Source organism: Leptonychotes weddellii, chromosome 1 (genome assembly GCF_054177405.1).
Source record: "Leptonychotes weddellii isolate Sample4059 chromosome 1, ASM5417740v2, whole genome shotgun sequence".
In the NCBI taxonomy this organism is placed as follows: Eukaryota; Metazoa; Chordata; class Mammalia; order Carnivora; family Phocidae; genus Leptonychotes; species Leptonychotes weddellii.
In genome coordinates, this window is record NC_138369.1 from 92,765,914 (window position 1) to 92,788,122 (window position 22,209).

Sequence of the window (22,209 nt, forward strand, 5' to 3'; positions counted from 1 at the left end):
GACAGATGGTAGGTACATTTTGGTGAGCATAGCTTAACATATAAACTTGTCAAATCACTGTGTTGTATATTTGAAACAAATGTAACATTGTGTATCAACTATATTTAAATAAAAAAAAATTTTGTATGTTAAGCCTTATAAGAAATACTAAATATGCCTCCCTATTCCTTGTCTCTTTTAAAGAAGTGTGGACTGGGGGCGCCTGGGTGGCTCAGTCATTAAGCGTCTGCCTTCGGCTCAGGTCATGATCCCAGGGTCCTGGGATCGAGTCCCACATCAGGCTCCCTGCCTGGCAGGAAGCCTGTTTCTCCCTCTCCCACTCCCCCTGCTTGTGTTCCTGCTCTCGCTATCTCTCTTTCTGTCAAATAAATAAATAAAATCTTTAAAAAAAAAAAAAAAAGAAGTGTGGACCGGCCTTTAAATCTAGGCTCCTGCAAAATTCAATCTGAAGCTCTGAGTTATTATATCGCAATTGCAGTAATATGAGCATAATTTGTTGTTGTGCACATCTCAGACCTAATGGAGTATGTGAGTTATGTGGAACCTTCTCCAAAGTATACTTAAGCTACACTGAAGTGAAAATATGAGTTGTCAATGCATGTCCTTGTTTTGTTACATATCTTCCTTCCTCCTTTAAATTAGGGAAAAACAATGGGGTCTTGACTCACTATTAATTAGGGAAAATTCTTATTTATATGTGAGTGTATGTGAATTTGTGATTTTTTTTTAAAAAGCTCAAGTTAAAACAGATTGTAATATTTTATTGTTATTAGGAATAAATTATTTTTTATTATTGTTATGTTAATCACCATACATTACATCATTAGTTTTTGATGTAGTGTTCCATGATTCATTGTTTGCGTGTAACACCCAGTGCTCCATGCAGAACGTGCCCTCTTTAATACCCATCACCAGGCTAACCCAAGCCCCACCCCACTCCCCTCTAGAACCCTCAGTTTGTTTCTCAGAGTCCATAGTCTCTCATGGTTCGTCTCCCCCTCTGATTCCCCCCCCTTCATTCTTCCGCTCCTGCTATCTTCTTCTTCTTCTTTTTTTTTTTTTTTAACATATAATGTATTATTTGTTTCAACAGTCTTACACTAACATTGGTATATTATTAAGAGAATGCTTGAAATTATTTGTGAAAAAAGGTAAATTTTGAGGTCAAATATATCAATAGAAGTATTCATAGAATGAAAATAGTAAACCTTTATAGCTTGAGTATTTGTAAAGTTTGCAGTAAGAGATACATTTTTAAAATGATAGGGATTTTTGCTGATTAAATGGAAAGGAGTTGTTTATGTACTGTGTTGTGTCATGAGAAGTCCACTAATTCATTAAATTGGATACATTCATGTAATACCATACTATATTTATAATTGGTTTCATTCATTATATTCTGAGGAATAATTATTTTAGATCTCTTTATTTAACTACAAACATACATTTTACTTAATTTTCTCATAATGATTAATAATTAAGCAACACATATTTTGGGCAATCTTCAATAGAAATGTCAGTGCAGTTTCCCAGATTGAGGTCACTATGTTAGGTTTTAAATCAGACCTATCTGGAAATTCAAGATTCATCTGTTAAGATGAAGCTTTTGTACTCAGATATACTTGATATTGAGATTATTGAGAGCTATTGCCACTTAAGATTTTAAAAATTCTGGAAAGTGTGACAACTACTATTAAATCTGGTTCTAATAGATATACTTTATTTTTGGTGTACTCTCTTGCTCACATGCACTCTCTCTCTATGTATATACATATATACACACACACATACATATATATCTATACATATATATATACACAGAGAGAGACAAATACTATACATACATATAAATGCAGTATATGTAGTGTATATATAGTCATTTCTTCTCATGTTGACTTTATAATTTAGCTCATTTAGTTGAGTCTGCTCAAGTGAAAAACAGGCATAGGTTAATTGTGGAGAAGACCTTAATGACCACCGGTTGTGAGAATGATTTCTGCCCTGGAAGGAAAGTCAGGACAGTGGGACAAAGAGGTACGCATGCAGCAGATTTCACTGATGCACAGGGCGCCATGGGAATATTTCCTCAGTTTTCTCATTAATCACCTTTGAGTTGGGCAATAACAATATTAGGGAAGCATAGATGAATTTGCTACCATTTCTCATGCAATGAAGGTCACATTTAAACATGTGTTAGGCTGAAGTACCACCAACCTTGTAAGACTGTAGGTGATGTTATTCAAAAGATATAAATGTGAAAAATTTAAAACTAAGATTTTGGCCCCCAGTTACTATGCCAAATAAAATTAACTCATTTGAGTAAACTTTAGAATCAAAGTCTATAATTATGGCATTGCACTGGGAATAACAATATCAGTGTTTTGGCATTCACAGTTTTGTCATGCTAATTTCACATTGGTAGATTCCATTTGGGTCAATGTACCATTTTTCCTGAAAATTGCCAGGATGGTGAGATTTGTTTTTTCCTACCATTTTAGCTCCTGAGCACATAGCAACATTGTTAATTTTGTTGTTTGTGTTCTGATTTCCTAACTATTTGTTATTTTGAAACATTAAATAATATGGATAGATCAGAAATGATGTAAGGCTAACAAGATGACTTCTTTGTGTAATATGTAGAGCAGGCAAAACACTAAATAGGCTTAGTGTTTTTTCCTTAAGAACGATAAAGTGGCATTGTGGTATTATGTCATTATAATTTCTTGTAGAATAGACGGAAATGTTAAAAGGCTGCCTGTTTGAATATCATCAGAAAAAAAATGCAAATTTTCCCTTCTTTTGCCAGAACTGAAGACTGATTCTGTCAGAAATTCACAGATAATTATTTAGATGTTTTAAATTTGCAAAGCCACATGTAACTATTTCAGATTCTTCTGTGGATAAGAAAATCTTCCATCAACTTCATAATTGAAGAGGTATATAAATATGGTCCCGTGTTAACTTCCCTGCCTCACGCTCTCTTTCCAATGAGTGGAGTTCGATGCTGGTTTCATTCAGTTGTGAAGGTAACATTGCCAGTGTATCAAACGGGCCTTGTAACTTATAGAAAATACTTTTAAACTAGCATTCAGATATACTAAGAAATGTTTAGTCATGCCACAAATAGATCGCTGGCTTTCTCTGGACCAGGCACTGTTTTGGTGCTGGCTTGTTCAGTGGAGAGCTAGCTTAACAGCTGCCGGCTCTCACGGAGCTTACATATTAATGGCCAGAGTAGATGATAAGCAGATAGTAAGATAGGTACATAATATTACACCCAATCCTAACAAGTGCTCCAAAGAAAAATAAAGCAAGGTAAAGGTCTGGCAAGTCTGGGCTGGTGTTGAGAGGAACAGAGAAGGTTGGATACTCTGACAGCGGCCGGAAAAGCTTCCAGGAAGATAACTTTGCAGTAGGAACAGGATGAAGACCTAATTAGGTACAAAGCTAGTGAGCCACTAAACAAAAAGTACAGCCTGCCATTGTGATATTTATCTTCTAATGATCTTAAGGCTTTTAATTTTTTTTTTATTTTGCCTAATAACAGGAGACCATTCAAAATTCACTTTTTAATCATTGCGTAGAGGCTTCCTGTTTTCTTTGGTCTCAAATATAAATACGGAAGGGACAATAAGCATTTTCTATTGAGTGCAGTTTAGTGAGTTGCTTTTGGAATTCTGATCTTTGGCGATAGTGTATTTCCTAACCAACACTCCTTCGTTATCCTTCTAGTAAGGGACCACTTGATGATTAGGGTATTGAGCCTACCAGAATTGTAAAGGAGTGCTTTGACAGACCGTAGATGACTTATTTGAGTTACCAAACTTCCCTTTTCTTGGCAGCAGCTTGTCAGCCTAACACAGAGCAATGTGTCAGACCGGCCAGCCTCATTAATGGTCGGCATGTGTGGTTGAAAGTTATCTTTTTTTCTCAGCAGTATTTCTAAAACTTCAGTTATTTGCATATCTCCTTCATGATTTTGCCAATATATTTACTTAGGGTTTTTGTTTTTTTTTTTTTTTTGTATATTAGTCTTATTCTCTAAATTACTTCTATTAAATGTTGGCTTCTTTCTAAGCTATGGTATCCGTGTGATCAGAGGCTTGATGAGCTAGTTTTTGCATTCTGATGCATCTATTAAAATTATGTTGTTTCTGTATCACTTAAAATGGCCATGGGTGCTACCCGTAGTGTGCTTACCCCTTGCTGAGAAACACTGATCTCAGCTTTTTGTTATATGGAGTTGAATCCTGCTGAAGACTGCATTAACCCGTTCATACTGCAGTTTTCCCCATGTAATAACTAACGGCCTTGTTGCTGTATTTAGTACCTTAATGAGTAGAGAAATGGCTGTACAGCTTCCAGAAATGCTTAGTTGGTTTGTATACTGAAATCTCTGTTAATATTTGGGGCAAGCCCTGGGCAAAACTGTACTGTGAGTTAATTCACTAAAGTCATGCATTGCTAATTATGGACTTTTTGACATCAGTGCACCTGGGGGAAAAGTTACGGTTTGGGGCAAGGGGCTGCTTCTTGTCACTGGCAAACATTATATGGTGAAGCTGGCTTTCTTTTCCAGTTAGATTAAAGCTGTCTTAGTAAATTAAAAAAAAAAAACAAAGCACCTCAAATAATTACTCTGTTAACTTCCTCAATATGTAAGCTATTTCAAAATCAAAAGCTTATGAAAAAAGTCCCAAAAATTCCCAGCTAACTGCATTGGGATGCAGTAGGACCAACCTCCCTATATTTGGTTCAGAAGAACTGAAATGATTATTACGTGTATATGACTAAGACATTTAACCTTGCTCGTAGAGGCCATCCAGTTCTCCAAAACAGTCTCCTACCTTGCAAGCACCTCTTTATCCTCTATTGCAGTATGTATGCATCCCTTAAATAGATTTTTATATGAAGCCATCCACTCTCAGCTTTGATGCTAATATATATTAGTTGCTGTGAGACTCATTATTGGTAATTTGCCACACTCTTTTTTTTTTTTTTTAAAGATTTTATTTATTTATTTGACAGAGAGAGACACAGCGAGAGAGGGAACACAAGCAGGGGGGTGGGAGAGGGAGAAGCAGGCTTCCCGCCGAGCAGGGAGCCCGATGCGGGACTGGATCCCAGGACCCTGGGATCATGACCTGAGCCGAAGGCAGACGCCCAACCGACTGAGCCACCCAGGCGCCCTTGCCACACTCTTTTACTTTATCCTTGATTCTTTTCTTAGCTTCCTTCCCTCCAGCTTTACATTTTCTTCTTTTCCTTTCTATTTCCCCCTTTGTATCTTAAAGTAGAAAATGTATGTTATTTCTGATATCACTCAAGGAAGAATTGGATCTTGGTTGTTACGGCAGAACATGCTTATTTGTAGAACATATCACATAATGTGAGGAGCTCTTTGGTTAGTGTTTGGAATTTGATCAATAGGCATAAGAGGGCTTGTTGTTATATAAGTTTTAAAAAAGTTTGAGTCTTACTGTAAAACTATTAAATGGTCCAGTCCTTTTTTTTTTTTCTTTTTTGGTGCAGGGAAGTTTATTATAATATGTTGAAGTATAGGTCAGAAATTTACTTCAGAAGCAATTTAGCTGTTAGTAAATATCTTTCAAGTAGAAATATTTCCTTCATAATTATTTACAAACAACACATACTTTGGAGGCAAATATGTTTGCAAGAATTCTCACAATGTGGAAATTACCCACACACTTTTAAGCACCTTCTCTATCTATAGAATAAAAATCCATTACCAGCTGAAATAATGTTTTGGGAATTCAGTATTGATCCAAATCTTATTCAATCGTAATTTACCAAAACACTCAATTATGAAGATTTCCAGTCTTCTCTGAAGTTCTTCTGTTTGAAAAAAGAGAAGGATTATAAGACAATAATCTGATCTCAGCAATTTAGATATAATCTCTGTTGATTACCCCAGTGCCCTGTATCAAGGACTGGCATGCACATTGCTGGGTACAGCTACACTGACAATCCGTAAAGGTTGGTGTCCGTTTTGACTGCTCAGTCTCTATGCCTAGTTAGTAGGAAATATTTTGATTCTCATCTTTGCGTATATATTTTACAATTAAACAGTATTAAACTTACAAATACGTGTGTATCTATAATTTTTTCAATAACCCTTTGTGAAGTGAATAGAGTATCTCTGCTATGGAAAATAAAAATGTCCAAAGTATCCATTTGCAAACATTTTACTAATTAAAGTATATTTTGTGCATGAGTGAGATTAAGCCTGGAACATGGCAGAAAGGAAAAATAATCAACTCTAGATACTGATTTTGTGGTTGTATTTACATAACCACCGACCAATGAAGATATTTCTAATGGTACCATTATCCTTTCTCATGCTGTGTGGCCCCCATAGATCATGATGAGCTATTTCCTTCCTTTTGGGGATACAACCTTATGTACATGTTTATTCCTGTGAGTTTGAATAAAATTTATTCATTTATCAAATATTTTGAAAACGTCTGTTATGTTCCAGGAACTGGGATAAAAAAATGGTGATAGACCCTGTTGTCAGGGGATTTATAACCTTTGGGTCAAAAGAGCTATAAAATACTGAGGGTATTCTGAGATGGAATAATGTTTAGCATAGTTGGCCCAGCCGTGGAGAGAAGGTGATATCTGAATAGCAACTTAAAACAAGAAGGGATTTACCAAGCTGAAGGGGTGAGGAAGTGTGTCACTCCAAACAAAGGGTTAGCATGTAACAAGCCCCAAGAGCCTACACCGGTACGGAATATGCCAAGAACCTTCCCAGCTCCTGGCAGCTCCTGTCTATGGCGGAGGATACGAGAGGGGCAGCAATGGGAGAAACGGAAAGTAAAGATAAGGACTAGCGTAGTCTTTGAATTTGGCTTGAATTAGAGCATTGATGGCCGTCGCTGACCAGTAAAGTAATGAGTGTGGAGGTCACACTGATATAGATTCAAAACTGAAGAAGCAGAAAAACAGCACGTGTAGATGACTCTTCAGACATTTGTCTGGGAACAGCCGATAAAGAGGATTAGGGAGAGGAAGGACGCATAGCTAGGCAGGGCCCCCTTCCTCCTTCCAGGCCGCCCCCTCTAGTCCAGAGCTACCTCAGCAGGTTGAGGACTAAGAGAAAGCATGTAGACAAGGCAGGGCATTCACAGATAGAGGGAGTGTAAAGGGAACGCATGTTCTGAGAAGGAGCGAGTCAAGGTAGACGCTTAACGGTGTGCAAGCGAAGGCAAAACTGGAAGACGAAAATGAAAGATACGGAAAGATAGCTTAAAGATGGGTGGCGGGAAGGTGAGAGAGAGTTCATGTCTGAGGGCTACTCTTCTGACTATGAGATATCTGTGACCTGGAAGATCATCATAGGCTGTGAGTGGGAGGAATATGGAGGAGGGAGGAGGGGCTGGAAAGTGTTGAAGTTTTAGAAAAGCTGCTATGGGGAATGTCCGAGGGAGCTGTCCAGGGCTGGAGGAGGATTCCTAGGCTGCGGGAGGGCCTGCGTGATCCAGGAATATAGTAATTTATAGAGGAAGTGATGGGTGTATGTGTGTGTGTATGTGTTTGAGCGTGTGTTTGTGTGGTTCATGTGTGGTGTTTATGCGTGTGTTTATATGAGTGTGTTCGTATGTGTGTTTTTGTATTTCTGTGCCCTAGAGGTAATTCCAGTCCAGATGTAGTAATCGATCATTTAATTTACCAAAGTTATGGAGCTCCGTATATTTTCCATCACTGTGCTGAGCACTGGGGTTCTGGGACGAGTGACATTGATTCTGACATATAATTTAGTGGGTCATACGTAGAAGTGAGTAACAGACCGTACTGGGGTGCAAAGATAATTCAGAAAAGACCTCATTAATAAATGGGTGGATGGAGATGGAGAAAGTCACATCTTGGGAGTTTCTTGGAGGAAGTGACATCTCAGCTGGCTTCCAAAAGAGGTGAATTGTTGCAGGTGAGGCACTTGAAGATTTTAGCAAGAAGGACAGAAGAGGTTGTTGGACACAGATGGGTACATGCTAAAGGCCTGGAGTAGTTGAGAAATCCTGAGTGTAGAGCAGTCAGGAAGGTGGATGAATCTTAGAGTTTATGACTGACTTGCCTTTGTTTTTATATAATCAGGAGTTAGGACCAGAAAGTGTTTTGAAAACAAAAATATTTCTTGAGTTGGTTCTTTTTAACCTTTCTCAAAAGTTGTAGTCTTACTACAGTGTTTCCCAAACCTGGTATCTGCTAATTTTTTGTTTGTTTGTTTTGTTTTTAATTAGTATTAAGAATGACAGTATTCGGGCACCTGGGTGGCTCAGTTGGTTTAAGTGTCTGCCTTCAGCTCAGGTCATGATCCCAGGGTCCTGGGATCGAGCCCTGTGTCAGGCTCCCTGCTCAGTGGGGAGCCTGCTTCTCCCTCTCCATCTGCCCCCTACTCATTCTCTCTCTAGTGCTTTCTCTCTCTCAAATAAATAAATAAAATCTTTAAAAAAAAAAAAAAGAATGACAGTATTAATCCTTAAAGAAATTTTTAAGAATTCTGCTAGATATCTATAGATAGATCTGTTTGGGTTCTATTTTTACATATTCATATCCTGTATTCCAGTTTCCAAATTATGGTTCCACATGTACCATATGCCAATTGGCCATATTTGGCCTTCGAAGAAGTAAGTGTGATCAAACACTATTATATTGTGCCAATGCTTTTTTGGAGTGCAAAACTTTTGGAGTTATTAAAGCCTTGTTTCCTTTGTTGGTAACATTCAAAAGAAAAAAAACACAACTGTGTACTTTTGTTTCTGTAACTACTGAGCATTTTCTGAAAGTTTTTCCATCCCGATTGAAAGAGACAGTTAGTTGTGAGAGGCAAACATGCCCTCCTGTAAGGAGCAGTCTCTTAGTAGTGCGGAGTTAATAGATCATCAGGCAACAGGGGATCCCCCAGCCCCCAACCTCCGGCTTCGTTCGTACCTCCGAAGTGCATCACGCTGCCCAAATCCAATCGCTCACTTAATATTTAATGTTTCTGCGATGGAATCACTTTCCCCCTTGAGGTTGACTTCAGATTTGCCAGACACACTGACAACACTGCACTCCTTATTTTCCCCACATGACCTCAGCTTCTGCTTAAAAAATGTTCAAATAAAGGATGCTTTTGTTCGCATCTCGCCTGCCTGTGATATATTGACAAAGTGTCTGCCGGCTGAATGGAATAGTTTTACAGTATGAGAGCTGCTTTCAGTGGAGGGGCAGGACTTGGGCTTTAGAAGGAAGTGAATTGGATAGGTCAGGAGAATGTACCATTTGTAAACACCCCTTTCCTTTTTTATTCACGTGTCAGGACAGAGGGAGCAGGCTGTTCAGTGCCTGTCCCTGCACAGAGCCAGAGGGAAAAGCAGCTTGGAAGTCAGCTGCAATTTTTAAACCTTGCTTTTTATTCCCCGGTAATGATCTTCAAGTGCTTGGACTTGTCTTAGAAGCTGTTTTGAAACTAACATGGTTTAGTCCACTAACTGCATGTTGGGTAAATTCAAAACCCACATGCTCGTCCTCTTGCAGTGGAATAAGTCACATCTGATGGACATTTTCTGTGCTTATAGCATAGTAATGAACGTCTGACAGGCGCGACCTTTCATAAGACAACCCACACTATTGGCTTTCTGCCCAGAATATTGCTGCAACACTATCTGTGATTGGTTATCTCTCTATCATGCATTGCTTCACAAGGGGAAACGGCCCCTTTTTTTAATAAATCTACGATGGCTGGCTGCAATATGCCTCACTGTAAGTATTTGTGTGTGTGTGTGTGTGTGTGTGTGTGTGTGAGAGAGAGAGAGAGAGAGAGAGAGAGAACAAGCGAGAGACAGAGACAGAGAAGGAGAGAAGCTGACTTGAATATTACTTAGTCTGGTAGCACATGGCAAGGTTGTGATACTGTAGGACATCAGTGAAGTGCTACTTAGTAAATCTTAACCTATCTCTTTTTTCTACAGGTTGGTACTAAGAAGTGCCTTTCCTGACGTCTCTGCTGCTTGGACCCGCTTCTAGAGCAGTCTCTGCTTTTGCCTTGCTTGCTGCCAGCTAGACTGTGACGACAGCACATCCACCCTCCACCTCTAGCCCAGACACCCCCATTTCTACTTATAATCAGGACAAAAGCTCTAAGTATCTGGCATTGCCCTAGGCTGCTTTAGTTTTAAAAGAAAAGTTTGCTGAAAAAGTAAGATCTCTTCTGCCAGGAAATCAAGGAGGAAAAAAAAAATCATTTTCTCGATTTGCTCTAAACTGCTGCATCTGTCTATGCCAAACTAATCAATACCGATTGCACCACCAAACTCCATTGCAAATTCAGCTGTGAGGAGATTCCCTTTCAGACAACTTTGCTGAAAGCAGCTTGGAAATTCGGTGTCAAAGGGTCTGCCACGTTTTCATGCTTGCATTTTGGGCTCCAAATTGGCACTGGGAAGGGGTTACTGAGAGCACAAGGCTGATTCGAGGCCCTACTTTTAAACATTCATCTACTTACGATTCTAGTATTTCTCTAAAAACCAAAACCTCTTTGAATTAACAGTTTCATGCTGTGAATTTCTAGCGGGAGATCTTTTCCTTGATATTGACAACACAATTTTCCATGTACTTTTAAAGCAGGGAGTGGGGAAAAAAGTATTTTGGAGGGGACACTTTCATCATCATTTTACAGTTTTATCAGTTCAGCTTTTTTTTTTTTTTTGCTGTTTTTTTTTTGTGTGGGGGGGGTTGGGTTTGTTGGTTTCACTGAAAAATTTAACTACCTGTAAAATCTAAACATGGCTGTTAGTGTCACACCAATTCGGGACACAAAATGGCTAACACTGGAAGTATGTAGAGAGTTCCAAAGGGGGACTTGCTCACGGCCAGACACGGAATGTAAATTTGCACATCCTTCGAAAAGCTGCCAAGTTGAAAATGGACGAGTAATCGCCTGCTTTGATTCATTGAAAGTGAGTAAATATTATATTATTTTAAGGATATGCAATAATTGAATAGAGGGGATATGGACATTTAGTCCATTGAGTTTGGAATTATGGATTGCTTTGTTAATAGTTTAGTTATACGATGTGTTCTTACTGATGTTTTTGGGGGTGGGGGACTTTTATTGAGAAGCAATAGAACCATGTCTGGCCAAACTTTGTTATGAATAACTTCATCAGTTTTTTTTTCTAAAACAGAGAGTATCAGCATACTTTTTACTTAGTAATAGCAATGTCAATGTCTATAGGAATAGTAAATGTACATACATAGGTGTGTTAGCATATACACAGATTATTCAAGGCCATGGCAATAGCTGAATGAAGATGATAACGTTTTTCCTTGTTTGTAAAGGTGCCGTACCGTTGCTTGTAAAAGAACAGATTTCTAGGCAGCTAAACTTGACTAGACTTTTTATATTAACATTTTGACATTATGGGTTTTCTTTTTATTGTATAAGCGTATTCTTTTAAGGCCAGAAACAAGGCATTTTGTGGAAGATAGAGAAGTAAGGTTCTCTTGCTGCTCCAGTACCCTATCTGAGGAATAAACTTTGTTGAATGTTGAGTTTTATAAATAAGTAGAAACTTTTAAGTACTGTTACTTGGATTTTTTTTTTTTTTTTTAGCTCCTAAACTTTTAATGTGAAATAACTTAGGTTATTTTGTTGGATCCTGATTATTTTGAAATTTGTAACAGTCTCAGCTAGGAGTGTTAAAAGTTAGCTTTTGTTGGGCACCATAATACTGAAAGATCCGTTTTAGTATATCTTGACATTCAAAAATGTCATTGGTTCGTGTTTCAGGTATCAAGTTTGAAAATGCGCCTTTTAAAAAGATAGCATATGTGTCTTTATTCTGACATGCAAGGTCAAGACTAGAAATGTGAAGATTCCTGGGTACTTTCACTTATTCGGTTTAATTGAATTGCTTTTGAATACTAATGTGCCAGTGGAATTCATTCTTTGAACCCGTGGGGGGGGGGTCACTATCATTTCTACATCTATAGAGAAGTAAAAAGTTTCATAGATCCATCTTGTCTTTTGCAAAAGAAAAAAAAAGTGCTGTTATAATAAAAATGCTTTATTTAATAACATGGGGTGCAATTAACTAATACAGTCAACTCATATGTTAACTCATAACTCACCCTGATGTGTTATGAGTTAATGTATGAGTTGACTATTTCAGTTAATTGCTTCTTGGCTCAGCTTGGGCTGCCTACTTTGCTAAAGTTTTCACCAAAGACTCAGGATATTATCTTCAGAGTAGCATATCAAGGGAGGTGTTCATAACAACAAAGATATCTTATAGTGTTAGATTATTCTTAAGGTCATAGTCATAAAGATCAATAAGCCAAAAGTTATAAATTACCATTGGGCCTTTCTCTTACTTTCTTTTGAAAGGCTTCGGTGAAGGAAGGGCACAGTGGTTGTACCTTTGTGAATGTGTATTCCTAAATTCCTGCTGACTGAATTTAGGTGTGATTAGAGATGGGGACCCATAAAGTGAGGGGGCAAATGGCTAATTACACTTCTCAGTAGCCAGCTGTGTCCATAAGTAACCCTGTTTTGACCCAATTACTAGTAAATCCAATTTTTAATCCTACAGACAGTTGATGGCGCACTCGTAGCTACAAAATGAAGGACATTAAACTGGCTGTGACATTGAGTGGTTTCACAGAAGACCTGCCTCCACAGCATTTGGAAACATTGTGAAATGTTAAAATTCAGTTGCTATTTTTCCATCTCAAAATATTTTTTTAGTGGCTGTTCACTTGTGGACACAGAACAGTCTCCCTTTGAGTAAAACAGGAGCATTGCTTAATGACATGCTGTGTGGGTAACAAGATTGAACTGCCACATCAGGGACTTTTTTTTAATAATGAGTAATTTCAAGATTTAAATTTACTTATGAAATGAACTCAGTATCGCAGCTAATCAATGCAAACTTGTCCTTATTCTTTGTCTTTTGAAGAGAAACTGAAATTTAATTTATGGTGTCTGAAACTTGGTAAATATTTTGATTTGAATGAGAGGAAAAAAAAACAAACACAAAATTTGTTTGTGGTGGAGGTTCATACCCAGAACAATAGCTCCTAAAATGTTAGTGAAATAACCAAATTAAGAATTCATGTAACATATTTGGAATATGTAATTAAGTATTAATGTTTCAAAAACCACCTCTCTTAGATACATATTTATAACTAACACATTGTGTGATTTTTAATACAGTATTTAGATTACTGCCTTTTAGGTAGTTGTCTTCCTGTATTCAATGTTGTGACTAAAATAGATCAAAAACATATTTTAACAGTTAAGGTAACTCTGTGACTCATGCTTGAAGTTCTGAAATTTGGGAGCATTATGAGGTTTCCATGCCAATAACCACTAGATCATTTGTATTGTTTCAGAGAGTAAACGGAAGGAATTTGGAAAACTTGTAATATCCTGACTTCTTTAGTTAAGTGTGTTGTATGTATTCCTACAATCCATAGTCCAGCCTTTTGTGAGTTCTTGAGCCATGAGATGGAGGTAGCCTGTGTAATCTACTATTTTTAGCAAGTTAGGAAAGCAAACCAAATACTCTGTGAGAGGACCCTGTGAAATGGCTGTACCCTTCAGCTGTGCTGTTGCAGACTTTGGCCAGGCTCCCAGGTGACTTACGTTCATAGCAGACTTCTACTTAGAAGAGGAGAATTCGTTTCATTAAAAACCGAAGTCAAACAGTTCAAGACAGTATTTACGTAAAAGAAACCAATTGGCATATTGCTGAAGGTAACAGGAAGAAGATTAGCTGATGGCATTTTAGTTGCATATCAGTGATTTCAAAGTTTAAATAACTAACTTAGATTATATTTACTGCGTGAAAACACAGAGTTCTGTATCTTAGTAGATGTGTTGCTAAGTGAAATGGGAGTACATGATAATTAGGAATATGTGTATATATTAAGTATGTTGGAAATAGAATGGTAACAGGAAGAGAGAGCAAAAGTTGTAATAATGTGTGTTAGTTTAGAAATTAAACACTATTTTAAACACTTTATTGTTCTCACTTAATTTTGCTTTTGTACTTGCAGTCTCAATTGACAACAGTCTAAGAATATACTCAAATTGAGAATTAGATCGCTTACACACCATAGATTTGAGTTACTTCAGAAACGGTGAACATTTGAAAAGGTAGATTGTTTTAGGCTGGAGAGGATTTTTTTTTTTCCTTATGGTTTGTGAAAGGGATACCAAAGGGGGGGAAAAAAAGCTGAAGGAAAAATGTCAACACAGCAAGCTGCCATTAGAATACTATATTTAAGAAATGATTCAAATAACAGTTAATTGACAAGTTACCTATTTTCTTCAGTAATAATCAGTCAACTAAAATTTAGGTAGTTGTTTAAAGGAAGCCTACAGGGACGCCTGGGTGGCTCAGTCAGTTAAGCATCTGCCTTCTGCTCAGGTCATGATCCCAGGGTCCTGGGATGGAGCCCCGCATCGGGCTCCCTGCTCAGCGGGGAGTCTGCTTCTCCCTTTGCCTTCCCCCTGCTCATACTCACTCTCACTCACTCACTCACACTCTCTCTCAAATAAATAAATAAAATTAAAAAAAAAACAACCCCATACCTGAAAAAAACGTAAAAAAAATAAAAAATAAAGGAAGCCTACAGAATATTTTATTGTGACATCAAGTTATTTATACTATCAAAAAAGTATGCTTTCAGCCTATGCACAACACAAAAAGACTACTGCTTATTGAATTTTTCTTTTTCAAATATCCATTCATTTCTCAGGTGCAGGAGGAAGGGAGATATATATAACCTTCATATTTACTATCTATTTTCCAAAAATCTAGCAAAATTCTTTTACCTCTGAAAACTTTACTCACTTGTCTTCTTATCAAATTAGGCAGTGTTGTTTTAGATAATTGAGTGTTCATTTCACTATTCTACACGTTTGTGTGTATTTATAGCCCAGCCAATCAGATTTGTCACAGACACATCCGAGATCAGATCCCACTGCAAAGTGTCAAGGAATCAAGGGCCCTGAGTGAACACATTTAAGGTGCTTCTGAAGACCTAGCAGAATAAATGGATTCAGCTATTAGAAGACATACAAATGTGTAAGCATCCAGGTAAATGAGCAACTAGAAAACTTAAAGCCAGTAAGGAAAATCAAGTCTCTAGCTTGTTACACAGGAGCAGGGTGGCATAACTGGACATGATAAAGTGGTCCCGAAGGTTTTTATAGTTAAGTTGTAGGACGTCCTCCGGTGTTAGCACAGTGTATTTCCAATCGCTTGTGTTGTTACTGCTCTTTCTAAGTTCCTGGCCTAGTCTTTTCATCCTGTCTTTTAAACCAGTTTAACTGGTAATCCTTCCAAAATGATTACTTGCAAATTTCACACTAAACGTCTACTTTTGAAACTTTGATCTCAAAGGCTCCTAATCGGAATAACTTTTACCAAGAGTTTTGTTGTTGTTATTGCTTTGCTGATGGCATCTCCTGTGTGATATTACAACTTGGACGAGTAGGTATACATGTCACCCTAGAGGTGCACATTCAGTGTGTCCCTCGGTGACAGGTTGACATAGGACTATCTTGTTCTCCCCTAATAACTTAGGAGATGAACTAACTAGAAGGCATAACTTGTGCAACAGTGTGTATCATGTAAAAGTTCAAATTGTATTTCCTAAACAGAATCTCCCCAACTTTGTCAAGAATCCTCTGTGAATGCGCTATGATGCCGTCAACTCTGATAAGATCTTTTCTTTAATAAATTCTCAATGGCTGCAGCGGCTTTGGTAGTACTTACAGGTTTTTGTTTTTGTTTTAAGATTTTATTTATTTATTTGAGAGACCGAGAGAGTGAGCGAGCACGAGCGGGGGTGCAGGGGGGGAGGGGATAGAGGGAAAGGGAGAAGTAGACTCCCCGCTGAGCAGGGAGCCCCAGATGCAGCCCAATCCCAGACTGCGGGATCATGATGACCTGAGCCCAAGACAGATGCCTAACCGACCCCAGCCACCCAGGGCCCCAGGACTTAACGGTTTTATTCAGTTACCTATTTATATTCTTCGAATGAGAATTTTTTTTTAGAAAAATAGTTTTTAAATGAGTTAAGATTTTAAAACTTGGACAGATTTCAAGTCATGTTTTGAATCATGCTACCTAAGGCTTTAATTCTGGAACTAGTTTTTTTGTTTCCTTTCCTAAGATTTTGGTTCACTGCATCTATTTTTCTTTTTCTCGTTAAACCTCCCTTCAGTTCCTGTGTGTGACAAACAGTTTAAACCTAAAGCAATGTGGCATTTAGAGTTGAGTTCAACCTTTAATTGTAATTCAGACTTCTGAACTAATGCAGAATTCTGAGTCTACAAATAGCCTCAAAATAATTCCAGGTAGAAGGCTTTTACTTACTTGACAGAGTCCTTGCAGGGTGGGACAAATCTTCTATCCAGGATGTGTGTGACATACTCCCAGTTCACGCGAGAGGTGAGAAATTGAATGTTTTTCAGTTCCAGCACAGGTACCTAGGGACCTCGTTTGGGAAGCTCTCCTGTCATTTTCCTTGCCGAGGATAAGTAGAGGATTTCAGCTGTCAACATCACTAATCTGTTACCTTTCATGCTGGGCAATGTCTCTGCCTTCCCACAGTCTTAGACAAAGCTGCTTATTTTCTTACAAAGAGATACTATTGAGGAAATTCTGAGTTTTTTTTTTTTTTTTTTTTTTTTTAACTTTAGCAAAAACACATTCCATGCTTTTAGATAAGGGAGCAATTTTCTGTGTTAACAGGCCAAAAATTATGACAGTCAGTGGGAAGTGGATTAACCAGATAGTGTTCGATTTAGCACTAATAGTTATTAATAAGCAGAAACTTCAGTAAAAGCAACTGGAAAGGCTCATTAGAATTACTTAAGTGTTTGAAGTATAATCGATTATTAGAATAGTGATTTCTTTCTTTTTCTTTCTTTTTTTTTTAGAATAGTGATTTCTTTGTGAATTTCACTATAAACGAGTCATTCTGATGAGGAGATCTTCTTCTAGTAGTCATTTATAATAAACAACTACACAGTTTTTATCTATTTCTCATGCAAATAACATCAAATACACCTCACCTACAGCATTATCTATCATCTTTTGGCACATTTTTGAAAGACTTTCACTTTGAGGTAAAGTTTGATTTGTTGTTAGAGATAACACTTTCTATATTGTAAGGACTTGTGCTTTGAAAATACCGATAGTTATGATCCCTCATATATTACAATTTGATTGAATGGGTGTCTCCTGGCCACCTTTGGGCCTTGGCAATCTCTGACTTTTATTCTTCTTGTGTTACCTCTGGGTTCTTTCCAGCTTGCTAGCAGTTCCTAGCTTCAGAACTGTTGGTTCTAGTCCTTCTTTATATTTCTCTCTGAAGTTATGCTGAAATTACTTAGACATTTTGTCTTTAAGGAATTGTGTCCAGCATTGAGTAATAGAGACACCTTTCCCTCCCCAGCATGTGGCATAAACAGATTAAGGGTTGATATGCTAGTCAGTTGTCCAGGCCTGTATGATGATGCCGCAGTCCCTAGAACTTGGGTGTCTTCACCCTTAGTCCTGAGGAGCACACGGCTTCCAACCTGAGGATTATTTAAAAATCTCAAGATGTCCAGTGCAGCCCCAACCATCATATATTCATTCCAGGAAGCAGGAAGGGGCAAGGGCAAAAGAGACCACAACCTAGCCTACTTAGGCTTCCTTGCCCTATGATCCTCCGAGCTTCGCCCAGTGATTTATCCTGGCCTCTCATTGGCTGATTTTGGCAGTAAGCATAGCTGGGAACTACAGTCTTTTTAAAAATATTATTATTAAGTCTTTAATTTAATTCCAGTATAGTTAACATACAGTGTTATATTAGTTTCAGGTGTATCATATAGCAATTCAGCAATTCTCTACATTACTCAGTGCTCATCACCATAAGTGTACTTACTCTTATTTTCCTTCACTATTTCCCCCATCTCCCTACACACCTTCCCTCAGATAACCATCAGTTTGTTCTCTGTAGTTAAGAGTCTGTTTCCTGGTTTGCCTTTCTCTCTCTCTCTCTCTCTCTTTTTTTCCCCTTTGCACATTTGTGGGAACTATAGTCTTTTAACTGTTGTCCTGATTAAAATTGGGCCTCTGGATGGATAAGGTAGAAGGGGAGAATGGATGTTCAGGAGGGCAGTCACGGGGATGAAAGAGAGAATTTTTTTTTTTCAAGAAAAAATTCAGAATCAAATAACTCTCCCTGAAAAATACCTAAGTATGGGGGTTGCTGAGGGGAGACCACCTCTGAAGAGAAACTTCTGTCTTCTTCTCTTGGCCAACATATTATCGGTCTCCTGTCCTGGATAACCAGAGACATTTAGACAACTAAATCATGATATATTTAGTCAATAAAACCTGGCATATCACAAATGGATTGCTTTTTAGGTATATGAAAAAGAAAATTTCTTCATTTTTTATTTTTCCTTTGCCAGTACATACTTATATATGGTTATATAATTATAACTGAACTGTAACAGGAATGCATGTCATAAGAACAGGTCTCAAGTGACTTTATTCATCAAAAGAATCTGTAGTTACTCTGATATCTGTTTCTGCTTCTTCCACAAATTTATTTTTATTTCCTCTCTATGAAATAAAATGAGTTACTATTTATTGAAAAATTCCAGTATGCGGGTCAGTATTTTCAGTGCTTTTAATTTTTTCATAGTATTTAGCCCTCACAAAAACTCTTTGAGAGCATTCCTGATATTCCTCCCACTTCACAGATGGCCACGCTGAAGTGCAGAGAAGTTAGGTGATACGCACAAGGCCACTCAGCCGGTAACATGTGAACTCCAAGCCTGGTCACCTGATTTTGCAGCCTGCATTTGTAACCACATTCCTCTAAAACTTTGCTTCTTAATTTACATATCTACATTCTAAGGGTTCAACAAGGGAGTGCTTAAGAATAAAAATTAATGTCTAAGGCAGATTTACAGCAGATAGCTTAAAACAGTGAATACTCAAAGGTGATTATATTTTAAGTCAAGAAATGAATCAGGAAGCGAATACAAGATAGTAGCAAGATAGCGGGTGCCACCAACTTTTAAAGATTCTATGCCCTAAATGTATGGTTGTAGAGGAAAATGTTTTTAAATTCTTCATTTTCAATAAACAGTCACCATAGAAGCTATGTAACCACCCCCCAATGTTTTAAAAAAAAATAGCCATATTCTGAGTTTTAATTGCTTAGAAAGCATTTTCCCACAGAAGCAATGTGGTTAAGTCATCGGGCCAACCCTGGGAAGTCAAGTAACTCATAGGATGCTCGACTTCTAGTCCAGTACAAATACTACCTGGGAAAATATGGTTATTAATGAAACCCAGGAGGCCCCACAGAAGCATTGTGAGTGCCATCTCATCATACATCTGAAGTACTATTAGTCATAGACCTTAACTGCTTTTGTCAAACTGTTTCTATGGGAATGGTGCATTTCAAGGTTCAGTGTAGCACTCCAGAAATTCATCTGGGCCTAGTGCAGGAGAGGTGGTTTCTTGCAGACTCCTGAGATGCTTTCGGCAAGGCGGTTCTCAAGAGGTTCCGCATCTTCCTGTTTGGGCCGCTCCTGTTTCCCAGAGGCTCAGAATCAGGAGGGACTAAAGATGGTGTGGGATGACGGACTGTAGTCCAAAGCTCACTCAGGGTGGGAAGACTTCTTTGTCAGTGTCTTCCAAGTGACCTCCCTCCCCCACCCCAAAACCTCAACCTGCTTTCTTTTCAGATGCACAGCTTGTTGACCCTGAGTCTGGTCCACTGTGGAACTTAATGTTAGTGACCAGTTTCTTTCTGTTCCCTTTCACTCCTGAAATTTTCAAAAGCGTAGCTGTTGTTTTGATACTGTTGCTTTATAATTACTAGTAGCATAGGTGGATAGTGAAAATATCAAAACTAAAAAAAAATATATATATATATTATTTTTTGTGTTCTGGCTATCTTATCACAAGATATAGTGAAAAGATCAGCAATAAAGACCCAGATATGAGAAGAAAGGCATATAGCAGGTCTAGGGGATGGGTAGGCCCCAATTCAAGGAGTATAACTTAAACACTTCCTGTGTCAAAGTTTGGGAAAACAGCTATGAAAAAACGAAGTCCTTGGGGGGGCTAATTGCTAACAGGGAGACCACCAGTATGTTAGGGGTGGTGGTGATGGAGTTTAGAGGGGGAGCTTCTCCACAGCAATTGGAGGGTCTGTGGAAAAGGCACTTAGGGAAGGAAGGGGGACAAATGTCTCTGGTGGTTTATCTTTCCTTTTCCTTCTCCATTCCCTCTCACAACTACTAACTCTCAGACCACAAGTGGAAAGAGAACTAGAGGGAATCCTCACTAAGAGAGTTCCCATAGCCATGGGCCACCAAAGTAGGGTGGCTTTTCCTGGATCATCATTGGTCGGTTGGGAACCACCTTTATTTTGACCCCAGGTCATATTTTTTAAGCCCAAAAGGATTCTTCTGAAGTTGTCTCCACTTATTCAACCATATTTATATTTTAATTTCTGTTAATGTTAGGTTGAGACTTACTATTTAATGAGAATCCAACAGCACTCTGTTTCCTTAAGACCCCATATGACTCCAGGCCTCTTGCGTAAAATTCAGACTTGGTATGTAAGGCTTCAGGATTTCAGAATCACTTATACTTATGTCCAGGCCATTCTCAAATAGGCAAGAAGCATCTGCTATTGATAGTTGACAGTAAATTAAGCAAAGTAAAACATGGGAAATTAAAGTTAGAAAAGCTGGGGAGCTTTTCTGTCATTTTCAATTTTCTGCACAAGTACGGACATAATCAGTGTTTAGGATCTGCTTGTGACGGATAAATTACATCTGTAATTCATTCTTTTCCATGTTACTGCATTCAGACGATAATTTGCTTTCAGATATCTTTGCTCATCTAATATTCTAAAACCGTTCATAGACTGAAAATAAGTCTCGTTACATCTCCCAGTCCCAGGAAGCTTTTAAAACTAAAGAGTGTTAGCTTACCAAATGGGTCAAATTAAAAAAAAAAAAAAGAAGGGGGGGTTGTTTTGAGAGAAACATAGCCAAATTTATCATGCCCCAAATAAGGTTCCTCTTTGGTAGATGACATTGCTTTTCGTAAAACAATTCTCTTTTAAGGGAGGCAACCAAGAAATGAACCATGAAGAAAGAAATAACTAAAGAATTCATTATTTATATAAAGAATCCTGTTAAGAACGATCTGTGTTCTGAATGAACTGTCTTTCTTCACATTATCTCATATCTCTTCATGGTTAAGTGGAAACTAATGAAATCTAAATCTAGCCACGAGAAAAGATTATCATCCTGATTTTATTTATTGAACTTTTTTTTTCTCTTACGAACTTTTACTGCCAGACATTGCCTTCCATTAATCACAGCAGAGTAATAAATTGAAAACAAATGTCCACATAAGAAAATCCAATATATTAAAAAAAAACCCCAAAAAACCCACAGGTTGATTTACACTCCACATGAAGTAATGAGTCATGACCTACGCTGAAGAAGAGTCATCTACCTTGAACGTTTTTGCATAGGTGGGCTCTATTTAGGGAGCTCCTGCAAAGCCTTTAAACTATAATTAACGTATAATAGCCTAACATGTAACATACATACGGTGGGTTAAGTATGCTTAGTGAAAAATGCAAATTTATTACTTAAAAAAATCTTTCTTAGGTACTCTTGGCTTCTGTATTTTGCACTAAGGATGAATAATGCTGGAGGAGAGATTTTCACCAGAAACATGTTTTTATATGGAAACTTTAGGAATTAAAAGAAATTGCAGACCTAAGTTTTTGCCATTTCTGCATATCAACCAAAGGAAAACAATCCATCACCATCCCCCTTCCCACCCCAGCTTTCATCATTTATAGCCTGCTATGTACCAGACATCATGATGGGCAATGCTGCTGCAAGGGTGAATGACTCACAGGGCCCCTGCCTTTTTGGGTGTTGATAGACCAGAGGTTACTAAAAGCCTTTGAGCTTCTGAGAAGTACAATGAAAGTTAGAATGATCGTAGAATAATAAAACATTCTTTTAACACTTCTGTTCTTTTTTTTTTTTTTAAGATTTTATTTATTTATTTGAGACAGAGAGAATGAGATACAGAGAGCATGAGAGGGAGGAGGGTCAGAGGGAGAAGCAGACTCCCTGCC

The 22,209-nt window shown here is 37.9% G+C and overlaps 1 protein-coding gene across 26 annotated transcripts in view; it reads left to right on the plus strand.

Annotated features, from left to right (window-relative positions):
- Positions 1–22,209, plus strand: part of LOC102743902 (muscleblind-like protein 1) — a 203,414-nt gene that overhangs the window by 46,066 nt on the left and 135,139 nt on the right. For 14 of the 26 annotated variants that reach the window (XM_081827899.1, XM_081827888.1, XM_081827930.1 and 11 more), the window contains exon 2: positions 9,978–10,964. The exons of 10 other annotated variants lie outside the window; for them this stretch is intronic. In XM_081827899.1, coding sequence (XP_081684025.1) covers positions 10,791–10,964 — 174 coding nt within the window. In that variant the 5' untranslated portion in view covers positions 9,978–10,790. Of the gene's footprint in view, positions 1–8,793; positions 9,769–9,977; positions 10,965–22,209 lie in introns of those variants that run through there. 2 more of the 26 variants (XM_081827892.1, XM_081827969.1) reach the window with 2 other exon arrangements.